The sequence below is a fragment of the Lampris incognitus genome, chromosome 20 (genome assembly GCF_029633865.1).
Source record: "Lampris incognitus isolate fLamInc1 chromosome 20, fLamInc1.hap2, whole genome shotgun sequence".
NCBI lineage: Eukaryota > Metazoa > Chordata > Actinopteri > Lampriformes > Lampridae > Lampris > Lampris incognitus.
The window spans coordinates 907394-921175 of NC_079230.1; the positions used below are offsets into that span (position 1 = coordinate 907394).

General features: G+C 48.1%; 1 protein-coding gene across 2 annotated transcripts in view; it reads right to left on the reverse strand.

The window, feature by feature from the left end:
- The window catches only part of ctc1 (CTS telomere maintenance complex component 1), a 146919-nt gene that overhangs the window by 41104 nt on the left and 92033 nt on the right, over nt 1-13782 (reverse strand). For both annotated transcript variants that reach the window (XM_056300419.1, XM_056300418.1), the window contains exon 11: nt 4519-4742. In XM_056300419.1, the coding sequence (XP_056156394.1) occupies nt 4519-4742 (224 nt within the window). The remainder of the gene's footprint in view (nt 1-4518; nt 4743-13782) is intronic.

Consider the following 13782-nt stretch of genomic DNA (forward strand, 5'->3'; position numbering starts at 1 on the left):
TATTTAGGGTACTGCAGGACTGTACTGTTTTTGGGCCGAAATACACGGCAAGATAAAGGCTGCTCCTGGTCCTAGTCAATTTTCTGCCCGGCACTGCTAAGCTAGCGATCTGGAAGACCAGCAAGAATCAGATGCTAGGTCAGGGCTGGACTGATGTGGTGCAGAGGCTGAAGGGTTTGGTGGCGGCTCGTCTGAGGGTAGAACACGCTTTCTACACCCTGACCAGTAATCTGGACTCTGTCAGGGCTTTGTGGGGGTTACGACATGTTTTATGTTCACTAAGTGAAGATGTGTCACTTGTTCTCAATTTCTAATTCATTATGGTCACGTGTGTGAGTTTTGATTGAGTAATGATACATGTATTTTTGTTTTTCTAGTTCATCAGTTTATTTAATGTTGACTTGATGAGAATGGAGTATTAGTTTTTTTACTGTGATGTAAATAAAAGTTATTTTAAAAGTCAAGGTCTCTCTCCATCTCTCTCTCTCTCTCCCTCTCTCACACCATCTCTCTCCATCTCTCTCTCTCCCTGTCTCTCTCTGTCTGTCTGTCTGTCTGTCTGTCTCTCTCTCTCTCGGCTGAAAAATTGAGTTCATGTTTTTGAACTAAAGGGTCCGACCTGTTAGTCGACTGGTTAACGTAGTTGCCCGTGTAGAAAACTTCTTCTTAAGTTCTGAAACAAGTAAGGGCAGGTGTGTCTGCCTCTGTTGTTACTGTGTATGGAGACTGTTGTAATTTTCACTGTGTATATGAGTATTTGTGCTAACCCAGCCACTGAGGATGCACAAGCCAGTGCATCCTTAGTGCCGGTCCCAAGCCCGGACAAATGGGGAGGGTTGCGTCAGGAAGGGCATCCGGCGTAAAATCTTTGCCGAATCAAATATGCGGATCATAAATAAGACTTACATACCGGATCGGTCGAGGCCCGGGTTACCAACGACCGCCACCGGTACTGTTAACCAGCAGGGTGTCGGTGGAAACTATGCTACTGTTGGGCGAAGGAGAAGGAGAGGGGGAAAGCATGTCCAGAGGCAGCTAGAGAGGAGGAAGGGTAGGCATGTGGAGGTGAGAGTTGGAACTTTGAATGTTGGCACTATGACTGGTAAAGGGAGAGAGCTGGCTGACATGATGGAAAGAAGAAAGGTAGGCATACTGTGTGTGCAAGAGACCAGGTGGAAGGGGAGTAAGGCCAGGAGTATCGGAGGTGGGTTCAAACTCTTCTACCATGGTGTGAATGGGAGGAGTAATGGGGTAGGGGTAATTCTGAAGGAAGAGTATGTCAAGAGCGTGCTGGAGGTGAAGAGAGTGTCAGACAGAGTGATGAGTATGAAGCTGGAAATCGAAGGTTTATTGCTGAATGTTATCAGCACATATGCCCCGCAAGTTGGGTGTGAGATGGACGAGAAAGAAGAATTCTGGAGTGAGTTGGACGACATGGTGGAGAGGGTACCCAAGGAGGAGAGAGTGGTGATTGGAGCGGACATCAATGGACATGTTGGTGAAGGGAACAGAGGTGATGAGGAGGTGATGGGAAGGTATGGAGTCAAGAAGAGAAATGTGGAAGGACAGATGGTGGTCGATTTTGCGAAAAGGATGGAAATGGCTGTGGTGAATACATATTTCAAGAAGAGGGAGGAACACAGGGTGACGTACAAGAGTGGAGGAAAGTGCACACAGGTGGACTATATCTTATGTAGAAGGCGCCATCTAAAAGGGATTGGAGACTGCAAAGTGGTGACAGGGGAGAGCGTAGCTAGGCAGCATCGGATGGTGGTCTGTAGGATGACTTTGGAGACCAAGAAGAGGAAGCGAGTGAAGACACAGCCGAAGATCAAATGGTGGAAGTTGAAGAAGGAAGACTGTTGTGTGGAGTTCAGGCAGGAGTTAAGACAGGCACTGGGTGGTAGTGAAGAGTTGCCAGATGGCTGGAAAACCACTGCAGAAATAGTGAGGGAGACAGCTAGGAAGGTACTTGGTGTGTCATCAGGACAGAGGAAGGAAGACAAGGAGACTTGGTGGTGGAATGAGGAAGTACAGCAAATTATACAGAGGAAAAGGTTGGCAAAGAAGAAGTGGGATAGTCAGAGAGATGAAGAAAGTAGACAGGAGTACAAGGAGATGCAGCGTAAAGCAAAGAGAGAGGTGGCAAAGGCAAAGGAAAAGGCGTATGGTGAGTTGTATGACAGGTTAGACACTAAGGAAGGAGAAAAGGACTCGTACCGATTGGCTAGACAGAGGGACCAAGCTGCAAAGGATGTGCAGCAAGTTAGGGCGATCAAGGATAGAGATGGAAATGTGCTGACAAGCAAGGAGAGTGTGCTAAGAAGGTGGAAGGAATACTTTGAGGGGCTGATGAATGAAGAAAATGAGAGAGAGAAGGTTGGATGATGTAGGGATAGTGAATCAGGAAGTTCAGCGGATTAGCAAGGAGGAAGTGAGGGCAGCTATGAAGAGGATGAAGAGTGGAAAGGCAGTTGGTCCTGATGACATACCTGTGGAGGCATGGAGATGTTTAGGAGAGATGGCAGTGGAGTTTTTAACTAGATTGTTTAACACAATCCTGGAAAGTGAGAGGATGCCTGAGGAGTGGAGAAGAAGCATACTGGTACCGATTTTCAAGAACAAGGGCGATGTGCAGAACTGTAACAACTACAGAGGTATAAAGTTGATCAGCCACAGCATGAAGATTTGGGAAAGAGTAATAGAAGCTAGGTTAAGAGGAGAGATGACGATCAGCGAGCAGCAGTATGGTTTCATGTCAGGAAAGAGCACCACAGATGTGATGTTTGCTTTGAGAATGTTGATTGAGAAGTATAGAGAAGGCCAGAAAGAGTTGCATTGTGTCTTTGTAGATTTAGAGAAAGCTTATGACAGAGTGCCGAGAGAGGAGGTGGTATTGTATGAGGAAGTCGGGAGTTGCAGAGAAGTATGTAGGAGTGGTGCAGGATATGTATGAGGGAGGTGTGACAGTGGTGAGGTGTGCGGTTGGAATGACAGAAGGGTTCAAGGTGGAGGTGGGATTACGTCAAGGATCGGCTCTTAGCCCTTTCTTGTTTGCAATGGTGATGGACAGGTTGACGGACAAGATCAGGCAGGAGTCTCCATGGACGATGATGTTCGCGGATGACATAGTGATCTGTAGCGAGAGTAGGGTGCAGGTTGAGGAGAGCCTGGAGAGGTGGAGGTATGCACTGGAGAGAAGAGGAATGAAAGTCAGTAGGAGCAAGACGGAATACCTATGCGTGAATGAGAGAGAGGACAGTGGAATGGTCAGGATGCAAGGAGTGGAGGTGACAAAGGCATTTGAGTTTAAATACTTGGGGTCAACTGTCCAAAGTAACGGGGAGTGCAGTAGAGAGGTGAAAAAGAGAGTGCAGGCAGGTTGGAGTGGGTGGAGAAGTGTGTCAGGAGTGATTTGCGACAGAAGGGTATCAGCAAGAGTTAAAGGGAAAGTTTACAAGATGGTTGTGAGACCAGCTATGTTGTATGGTTTGGAGACAGTGGCACTGACGAAAAGACAGGAGGCGGGGCTGGAGGTGGCAGAGTTGAAGATGCTAAGATTTTCACTGGGAGTAACGAAGAAGGACAGGATTAGGAACGATTATATTAGAGGGACCGCTCAGGTTGGACGGTTTGGAGACAAAGCAAGAGAGGCAAGATTGAGATGGCTTGGACATGTGTGGAGGAGAGATGCTGGGTATATTGGGAGAAGGATGCTGAATATGGAGCTGCCAGGGAAGAGGAGAAGAGGAAGGCCAAAGAGGAGGTTTATGGATGTGGTGAGGGAAGACATGCAGGTGGCTGGTGTGACAGAGGAAGACGCAGAAGACAGGAAGAGATGGAAACGGATGATCCGCTGTGGCGACCCCTAACGGGAGCAGCCAAAAGTAGTAGTAGTAGTAGTAGTAGATATGAGTATTTGTGCTAATGTTGTTATCTTGATGTGAATGAAGAATTGAACCATTTAAAGCTCAGTTAAAGGTCAAAAAAGGTCTCTGTCTCTCTCTCTCTGTCTCTCTTTGTCAATATTCAATATTTGCTTTATTGGCATGACATACATTTGTGTACATATTGCCAAAGCATGTAAAACAAAACAACACAACACAACAATGATTATAATAATAACAGCAACAACAACAATGATTATGATATCAAACAACAATAGTAGCAATAGGTGCTGTCTCCCACTGTCTCTCAGGTTGTGGCAGGAAAATATAAATCTTGCTGCAACTTCTCTCTGTCTCTCTGTCTGTCTCTCTCTCTGTCTGTCTGTCTGTCTGTCTCTCTGTCAATTAAATTCAGTGATGTTTTATTGGCATGACTGCATTAATTACAATGTTGCCAAAGCAAAACAGGTCGACAGAGAACTAAACACAAAAAACAACAACAAACAGACAAAAAGAAAAAGAAAAAAAAAACAAGAAAAATCGAGTGTTTTGGTTACTCACTGACCCTGTCTCTGTCTCTGTCTCTCTCCAACAGTCAGAGGTGGTGAATGTGGGTCATGTGATCGGATACCTGTGTGTGTTGACATGTGGCAGGTCGGGCCCGGTGCAGTGAGCTGTGGTTCTGGAGGTTCTGAAGGTCCAGGAGAGTTCCAGGTTGAGCTGGTGCTGAGTCAGGCTGCTTCCAGCAGGAGGCAGCAGAGAGCACAGAGACACACCAAACCAGCACTCAGCATGGAGGACATGCACACACTCCCTGACACCAACACATTCACACACTGCTGGATCCACATGGTACTACACACAGAGACACAGAGACAGAGAGCAAGACAGAGATATAGAGAGGGAAAGAGCATGAGGGACAGAGAGAGAGACAGACAGAGAGAGGGGCAGCAGTGTAAGTCCATCTTTATTCTTCATTTAAATGAAATAATGTGCCACTGTGGCGTCCCTGTCTACATGACACAGACATGAACCTGTTGACCCGTGTTTATCAATCAATCAATCAATCAATCAATCAATCAATCAATCAATCAATCAATCCGATTTGATTTGTATAGCACTTTTCACACAAAACAAATGTAACACAAAGTGCTTCACACAATAAAACAATAAAATCTCCACCACCACCCCCCCACAAAAAATAAATAAAATAAAAGTACAGGCAAATTTTTTACAGCACAACCTGGACCTGATACCCCACCTGAACCAGACAATAAGACCCTGTAGAACCATGTTTAAAGCACAACCTGGACCTGATACTCCACCTGAACCAGACAATAAAAACCTGCAGAACCGTGTTTACAACACAACCTGGACCTGATACCCACCTGAACCAGACAATAAGAACCTGTAGAACCATGTTTACAGCACAACCTGGACCTGATACCCACCTGAACCAGATAATAAGAACCTGTAGAACCGTGTTTACAGCACAACCTGAACCTGATACCCACCTGAACCAGACAATAAGAACATGTAGAACCGTGTTTACAGCACAACTTGGACCTGATACCCACCTGAACCAGACAATAAGAACCTGTAGAACCATGTTTACAGCACAACCTGGACCTGATACCCACCTGAACCAGACAATAAGAACCTGTAGAACCATGTTTACAGCACAACCTGGACCTGATACCCACCTGAACCAGACAATAAGAACCTGTAGAACCATGTTTACAGCACAACCTGAACCTGACACCCACCTGAACAAGACAATAAGAACATGTAGAACCGTGTTTACAGCACAACCTGGACCCGATACCCACCTGAACCAGACAATAAGAACCTGTAGAACCATGTTTAAAGCACAACCTGGACCTGATACCCCACCTGAACTCAGACAATAACACATGAGAAAGACCAAAATAATAGTCTTTTAAAATAGATCCACTTCTCAGAAAGTCTCAACAAACTAGAAGTATTAAGTTTTAAAGATAAAGTTCCGCCTCTTTGTGAAAACTGAGAAAAAGAGAAAGCTGAATAACATTGTCAATAAACAGTACATCTTCACCCAAACTTGAATTCTGTTTGAATCAGACTAACCTGGCTGAGGTGGAGGTAATGACGACAGAGAACAGGGTTGAGGTGCAGGATGATGGTAATGACGACAGAGAAGAGGGTTGAAGTGGAGGATGGTGGTAATGACGACCGAGAACAGGGTTGAGGTGAAGGATGGGGGTAATAACGAATGAGAACAGGGTTGAGGTGCAGGATGGTGGTAATGACGACAGAGAACAGGGTTGAGGTGAAGGATGGTGGTAATGACGACAGAGAACAGAGTTGAGGTGAAGGATGGTGGTAATGACGACAGAGAACCGGGTTGAGGTGCAGGATGGTGGTAATGACTACAGAGAACAGGGTTGAGGTGGAGGATGGTGGTTATGACAACAGAACACAGGATTGATGTGGAGGATGGTGGTAATGATGACATAGAACAGGGTTGAGGTGAAGGATGGTGGTAATGACGACAGAGAACAGGGTTGAGGTGAAGGATGGTGGTAATGACGACAGAGAACCGGGTTGAGGTGCAGGATGGTGGTAATGACTACAGAGCACAGGGTTGAGGTGGAGGATGGTGGTAATGAGAACAGAACACAGGATTGATGTGGTGGATGGCGGTAATGATGAAAGAGAACAGGGTTGAGGTGGAGGATGGTGGTCATGATGACAGACAACAGGGTTGAGGTGGAGGATGGTGGTAATGACGACATAGACCCCGGTTGAGGTGGAGGATGGTGGTAATGATGAAAGAGAACCGGGTTGAGGTGGAAGATGGTGGTTATAATGACAGAGAACCGTATTGGGTGGAGGATGTTAGTAATGATAACAAAGAACAGGGTTGAGGTGGAGGATGGTGGTAATGACAACAGAATCGGGTTGAGGTGGAGGATGGTGGTAATGACGACAGAGAACAGGGTTGAGGTGGAGGATGGTGGTGATGACGACAGAGAACGGGATTGAGGTGGAGGATGGTGGTGATGATGACAGAGAACAGGGTTGAGGTGGAGGATGGTAGTAATGATGACAGAGAACAGGGTTGAATTGGAGGATGGTGGTAATGATAACAGAGAACAGGGTTGAGGTGGAGGATGGTTGTAATAACGACAGAACCAGGTTGAGTTAGCAGATGGTGGTGATGACGACATAGAACAGGGTTGAGGTGGAGGATGGTGGTGATGACAACAGAGAACAGGGTTGAAGTGGAGGATGGTGGTGATGATGACAGAGAACAGGTTGAGGTGGAGGATGGTGGTAATAATGACAGACACTAGCGTTGAGGTGGAGGATGGTGGTAATGACAACGGAGAACAGGTTTGAGGTGGAGGATGGTGGTAATGACGACAGAGAACAGGGTTGAGTTGGAGGATGGCGGTAATGACAACAGAGAACACGGTTGAGGTGGAGGATGGTGGTAATGACGACATAACCAGGTGGAGGTGGCGGATGGTGGTGATGACGACAGCGAACAAGTTTGAAGTGGAGGATGATGGTAATGATGACAGAGAACAGGGTTGAGGTGGAGGATGGTGGTAATAATGACAGACACTAGCTTTGAGGTGGAGGATGGTGGTAATGACAACAGAGAACAGGTTTGAGGTGGAGGATGGTGGCGATGACGGCAGAGAACAGGGTTGAGGTGGAGGATGGTGGTAATGACGACAGAGAACAGGGTGGAGGTGGAGGATGGTGGTAATGACGACATAACAAGGTTGAGGTGGCGGATGGTGGTGATGACGACAGCGAACAGGTTTGAAGTGGAGGATGATGGTAATGATGACAGAGAACAGGGTTGAGGTGGAGGATGTTGGTAATGATGACAGAGAACAGGGTTGAGGTGGAGGATGGTGGTAATGATGACAGAGAACAGGGTTGAGGTGGAGGATGGTGGTGAGGACGACAGAGAACAGGGTTGAGGTGGAGGATGGTGGTGATGATGACACAGACCCCGGTTGAGGTGGAGGATGGTGGTAATGATGAAAGAGAACCGGGTTGAGGTGAAGGATGGTGGTAATGACGACAGAGAACCGGGTTGAGGTGCAGGATGGTGGTAATGACTACAGAGAACAGGGTTGAGGTGGAGGATGGTGGTAATGATGACATAGAACAGGGTTGAGTTGGAGGATGGCGGTAATGACAACAGAGAACACGGTTGAGGTCGGAGGATGGTGGTTATGACAACAGAGAACACGGTTGAGGTCGGAGGATGGTGGTTGGTGGTGATGACGACAGCGAACAAGGTGAAGGTGGCGGATGGTGGTGATGACGACAGCGAACAGGTTTGAAGTGGAGGATGATGGTAATGATGACAGAGAACAGGGTTGAGGTGGAGGATGGTGGTAATAATGACAGACACTAGCGTTGAGGTGGAGGATGGTGGTAATGACAACGGAGAACAGGTTTGAGGTGGAGGATGGTGGTGATGACGACAGAGAACAGGGTTGAGGTGGAGGATGTTGGTAATGATGACAGAGAACAGGGTTGAGGTGGAGGATGGTGGTAATGATGACAGAGAACAGGGTTGAGGTGGAGGATGGCGGTAATGCCAACAGAGAACAGGGTTGAGGTGGAGGATGGTGGTAATGACGACAGAGAACAGAGTTGAGGTGGAGGATGGTGGTGAGGACGACAGAGAACAGGGTTGAGGTGGAGGATGGTGGTGATGATGACACAGACCCCGGTTGAGGTGGAGGATGGTGGTAATGATGAAAGAGAACCGGGTTGAGGTGAAGGATGGTGGTAATGACGACAGAGAACCGGGTTGAGGTGCAGGATGGTGGTAATGACTACAGAGAACAGGGTTGAGGTGGAGGATGGTGGTTATGACAAAAGAACACAGGATTGATGTGGAGGATGGTGGTAATGATGACACAGAACAGGGTTGAGGTGGAGGATGGTGGTAATGATGACATAGAACAGGGTTGAGGTGAAGGATGGTGGTAATGACGACAGAGAACAGGGTTCAGGTGAAGGATGGTGGTAATGACGACAGAGAACCGGGTTGAGGTGCAGGATGGTGGTAATGACTACAGAGAACAGGGTTGAGGTGGAGGATGGTGATAATGAGAACAGAACACAGGATTGATGTGGAGGATGGTGGTAATGATGAAAGAGAACAGGGTTGAGGTGGAGGATGGTAGTCATGATGACAGACAACAGGGTTGAGGTGGAGGATGGTGGTAATGATGACAGAGAACAGGGTTGAGGTGGAGGATGCTGGTAATGACGACATAGACCCCGGTTGAGGTGGAGGATGGTGGTAATGATGAAAGAGAACCGGGTTGAGGTGGAAGATGGTGGTTATAATGACAGAGAACCGTATTGGGGTGGAGGATGTTAGTAATGATAACAGAGAACAGGGTTGAGGTGGAGGATGGTGGTAATGACAACAGAATCGGGTTGAGGTGGAGGATGGTGGTAATGACGACAGAGAACAGGGTTGAGGTGGAGGATGGTGGTGATGACGACAGAGAACGGGATTGAGGTGGAGGATGGTGGTAATGATAACAGAGAACAGGGTTGAGGTGGAGGATGGTTGTAATGACGACAGAACCAGGTTGAGTTAGCAGATGGTGGTGATGACGACATAGAACAGGGTTGAGGTGGAGGATGGTGGTGATGACAACAGAGAACAGGGTTGAAGTGGAGGATGGTGGTGATGATGACAGAGAACAGGGTTGAGGTGGAGGATGGTGGTAATAATGACAGACACTAGCATTGAGGTGGAGGATGGTGGTAATGACAACGGAGAACAGGTTTGAGGTGGAGGATGGTGGTGATGACGACAGAGAACAGGGTTGAGGTGGAGGATGGTGGTAATGATGAAAGAGAACCGGGTTGAGGTGGAAGATGGTGGTTATAATGACAGAGAACCGTATTGGGGTGGAGGATGTTAGTAATGATAACAGAGAACAGGGTTGAGGTGGAGGATGGTGGTAATGACAACAGAATCGGGTTGAGGTGGAGGATGGTGGTAATGACGACAGAGAACAGGGTTGAGGTAGAGGATGGTGGTGATGACGACAGAGAACGGGATTGAGGTGGAGGATGGTGGTGATGATGACAGAGAACAGAGTTGAGGTGGAGGATGTTGGTAATGATGACAGAGAACAGGTTTGAGGTGGAGGATGGTGGTAATGACGAAAGAGAAAAGGGTTGAGTTGGAGGATGGTGGTAATGATAACAGAGAACAGGGTTGAGGTGGAGGATGGTTGTAATGACGACAGAACCAGGTTGAGTTAGCAGATGGTGGTGATGACGACATAGAACAGGGTTGAGGTGGAGGATGGTGGTGATGACAACAGAGAACAGGGTTGAAGTGGAGGATGGTGGTGATGATGACAGAGAACAGGGTTGAGGTGGAGGATGGTGGTAATAATGACAGACACTAGCATTGAGGTGGAGGATGGTGGTAATGACAACGGAGAACAGGTTTGAGGTGGAGGATGGTGGTAATGAAGACAGAGAACAGGGTTGAGTTGGAGGATGGCGGTAATGACAACAGAGAACACGGTTGAGGTGGAGGATGGTGGTAATGACGACATAACCGGGTTGAGGTGGCGGATGGTGGTGATGACGACAGCGAACAGGTTTGAAGTGGAGGATGATGGTAATGATGACAGAGAACAGGGTTGAGGTGGAGGATGTTGGTAATGATGACAGAGAACAGGGTTGAGGTGGAGGATGGTGGTAATGATGACAGAGAACAGGGTTGAGGTGGAGGATGGTGGTGAGGACGACAGAGAACAGGGTTGAGGTGGAGGATGGTGGTGATGATGACACAGACCCCGGTTGAGGTGGAGGATGGTGGTAATGATGAAAGAGAACCGGGTTGAGGTGAAGGATGGTGGTAATGACGACAGAGAACCGGGTTGAGGTGCAGGATGGTGGTAATGACTACAGAGAACAGGGTTGAGGTGGAGGATGGTGGTAATGATGACATAGAACAGGGTTGAGTTGGAGGATGGCGGTAATGACAACAGAGAACACGGTTGAGGTCGGAGGATGGTGGTTATGACGACATAACCAGGTTGAGGTGGCGGATGGTGGTGATGACGACAGCGAACAGGTTTGAAGTGGAGGATGATGGTAATGATGACAGAGAACAGGGTTGAGGTGGAGGATGGTGGTAATGATGACAGACACTAGCGTTGAGGTGGAGGATGGTGGTAATGACAACGGAGAACAGGTTTGAGGTGGAGGATGGTGGTGATGACGACAGAGAACAGGGTTGAGGTGGAGGATGGTGGTAATGATGACAGAGAACAGGGTGGAGGTGGAGGATGGTGGTAATGACGACATAACCAGGTTGAGGTGGCGGATGGTGGTGATGACGACAGCGAACAGGTTTGAAGTGGAGGATGATGGTAATGATGACAGAGAACAGGGTTGAGGTGGAGGATGTTGGTAATGATGACAGAGAACAGGGTTGAGGTGGAGGATGGTGGTAATGATGACAGAGAACAGGGTTGAGGTGGAGGATGGCCGTAATGCCAACAGAGAACAGGGTTGAGGTGGAGGATGGTGGTAATGACGACAGAGAACAGAGTTGAGGTGGAGGATGGTGGTGAGGACGACAGAGAACAGGGTTGAGGTGGAGGATGGTGGTGATGATGACACAGACCCCGGTTGAGGTGGAGGATGGTGGTAATGATGAAAGAGAACCGGGTTGAGGTGAAGGATGGTGGTAATGACGACAGAGAACCGGGTTGAGGTGCAGGATGGTGGTAATGACTACAGAGAACAGGGTTGAGGTGGAGGATGGCGGTAATGCCAACAGAGAACAGGGTTGAGGTGGAGGATGGTGGTAATGATGACACAGAACAGGGTTGAGGTGGAGGATGGTGGTAATGATGACATAGAACAGGGTTGAGGTGAAGGATGGTGGTAATGACGACAGAGAACAGGGTTCAGGTGAAGGATGGTGGTAATGACGACAGAGAACCGGGTTGAGGTGCAGGATGGTGGTAATGACTACAGAGAACAGGGTTGAGGTGGAGGATGGTGGTAATGAGAACAGAACACAGGATTGATGTGGAGGATGGTGGTAATGATGAAAGAGAACAGGGTTGAGGTGGAGGATGGTAGTCATGATGACAGACAACAGGGTTGAGGTGGAGGATGGTGGTAATGATGACAGAGAACAGGGTTGAGGTGGAGGATGCTGGTAATGACGACATAGACCCCGGTTGAGGTGGAGGATGGTGGTAATGATGAAAGAGAACCGGGTTGAGGTGGAAGATGGTGGTTATAATGACAGAGAACCGTATTGGGGTGGAGGATGTTAGTAATGATAACAGAGAACAGGGTTGAGGTGGAGGATGGTGGTAATGACAACAGAATCGGGTTGAGGTGGAGGATGGTGGTAATGACGACAGAGAACAGGGTTGAGGTGGAGGATGGTGGTGATGACGACAGAGAACGGGATTGAGGTGGAGGATGGTGGTAATGATAACAGAGAACAGGGTTGAGGTGGAGGATGGTTGTAATGACGACAGAACCAGGTTGAGTTAGCAGATGGTGGTGATGACGACATAGAACAGGGTTGAGGTGGAGGATGGTGGTGATGACAACAGAGAACAGGGTTGAAGTGGAGGATGGTGGTGATGATGACAGAGAACAGGGTTGAGGTGAAGGATGGTGGTAATGACGACAGAGAACAGGGTTCAGGTGAAGGATGGTGGTAATGACGACAGAGAACCGGGTTGAGGTGCAGGATGGTGGTAATGACTACAGAGAACAGGGTTGAGGTGGAGGATGGTGGTAATGAGAACAGAACACAGGATTGATGTGGAGGATGGTGGTAATGATGAAAGAGAACAGGGTTGAGGTGGAGGATGGTAGTCATGATGACAGACAACAGGGTTGAGGTGGAGGATGGTGGTAATGATGACAGAGAACAGGGTTGAGGTGGAGGATGCTGGTAATGACGACATAGACCCCGGTTGAGGTGGAGGATGGTGGTAATGATGAAAGAGAACCGGGTTGAGGTGGAAGATGGTGGTTATAATGACAGAGAACCGTATTGGGGTGGAGGATGTTAGTAATGATAACAGAGAACAGGGTTGAGGTGGAGGATGGTGGTAATGACAACAGAATCGGGTTGAGGTGGAGGATGGTGGTAATGACGACAGAGAACAGGGTTGAGGTGGAGGATGGTGGTGATGACGACAGAGAACGGGATTGAGGTGGAGGATGGTGGTAATGATAACAGAGAACAGGGTTGAGGTGGAGGATGGTTGTAATGACGACAGAACCAGGTTGAGTTAGCAGATGGTGGTGATGACGACATAGAACAGGGTTGAGGTGGAGGATGGTGGTGATGACAACAGAGAACAGGGTTGAAGTGGAGGATGGTGGTGATGATGACAGAGAACAGGGTTGAGGTGGAGGATGGTGGTAATAATGGCAGACACTAGCATTGAGGTGGAGGATGGTGGTAATGACAACGGAGAACAGGTTTGAGGTGGAGGATGGTGGTAATGAAGACAGAGAACAGGGTTGAGTTGGAGGATGGCGGTAATGACAACAGAGAACACGGTTGAGGTGGAGGATGGTGGTAATGACGACATAACCAGGTTGAGGTGGCGGATGGTGGTGATGACGACAGCGAACAGGTTTGAAGTGGAGGATGATGGTAATGATGACAGAGAACAGGGTTGAGGTGGAGGATGGTGGTAATAATGACAGACACTAGCGTTGAGGTGGAGGATGGTGGTAATGAAAACGGAGAACAGGTTTGAGGTGGAGGATGGTGGTGATGACGACAGAGAACAGGGTTGAGGTGGAGGATGGTGGTAATGATGAAAGAGAACCGGGTTGAGGTGGAAGATGG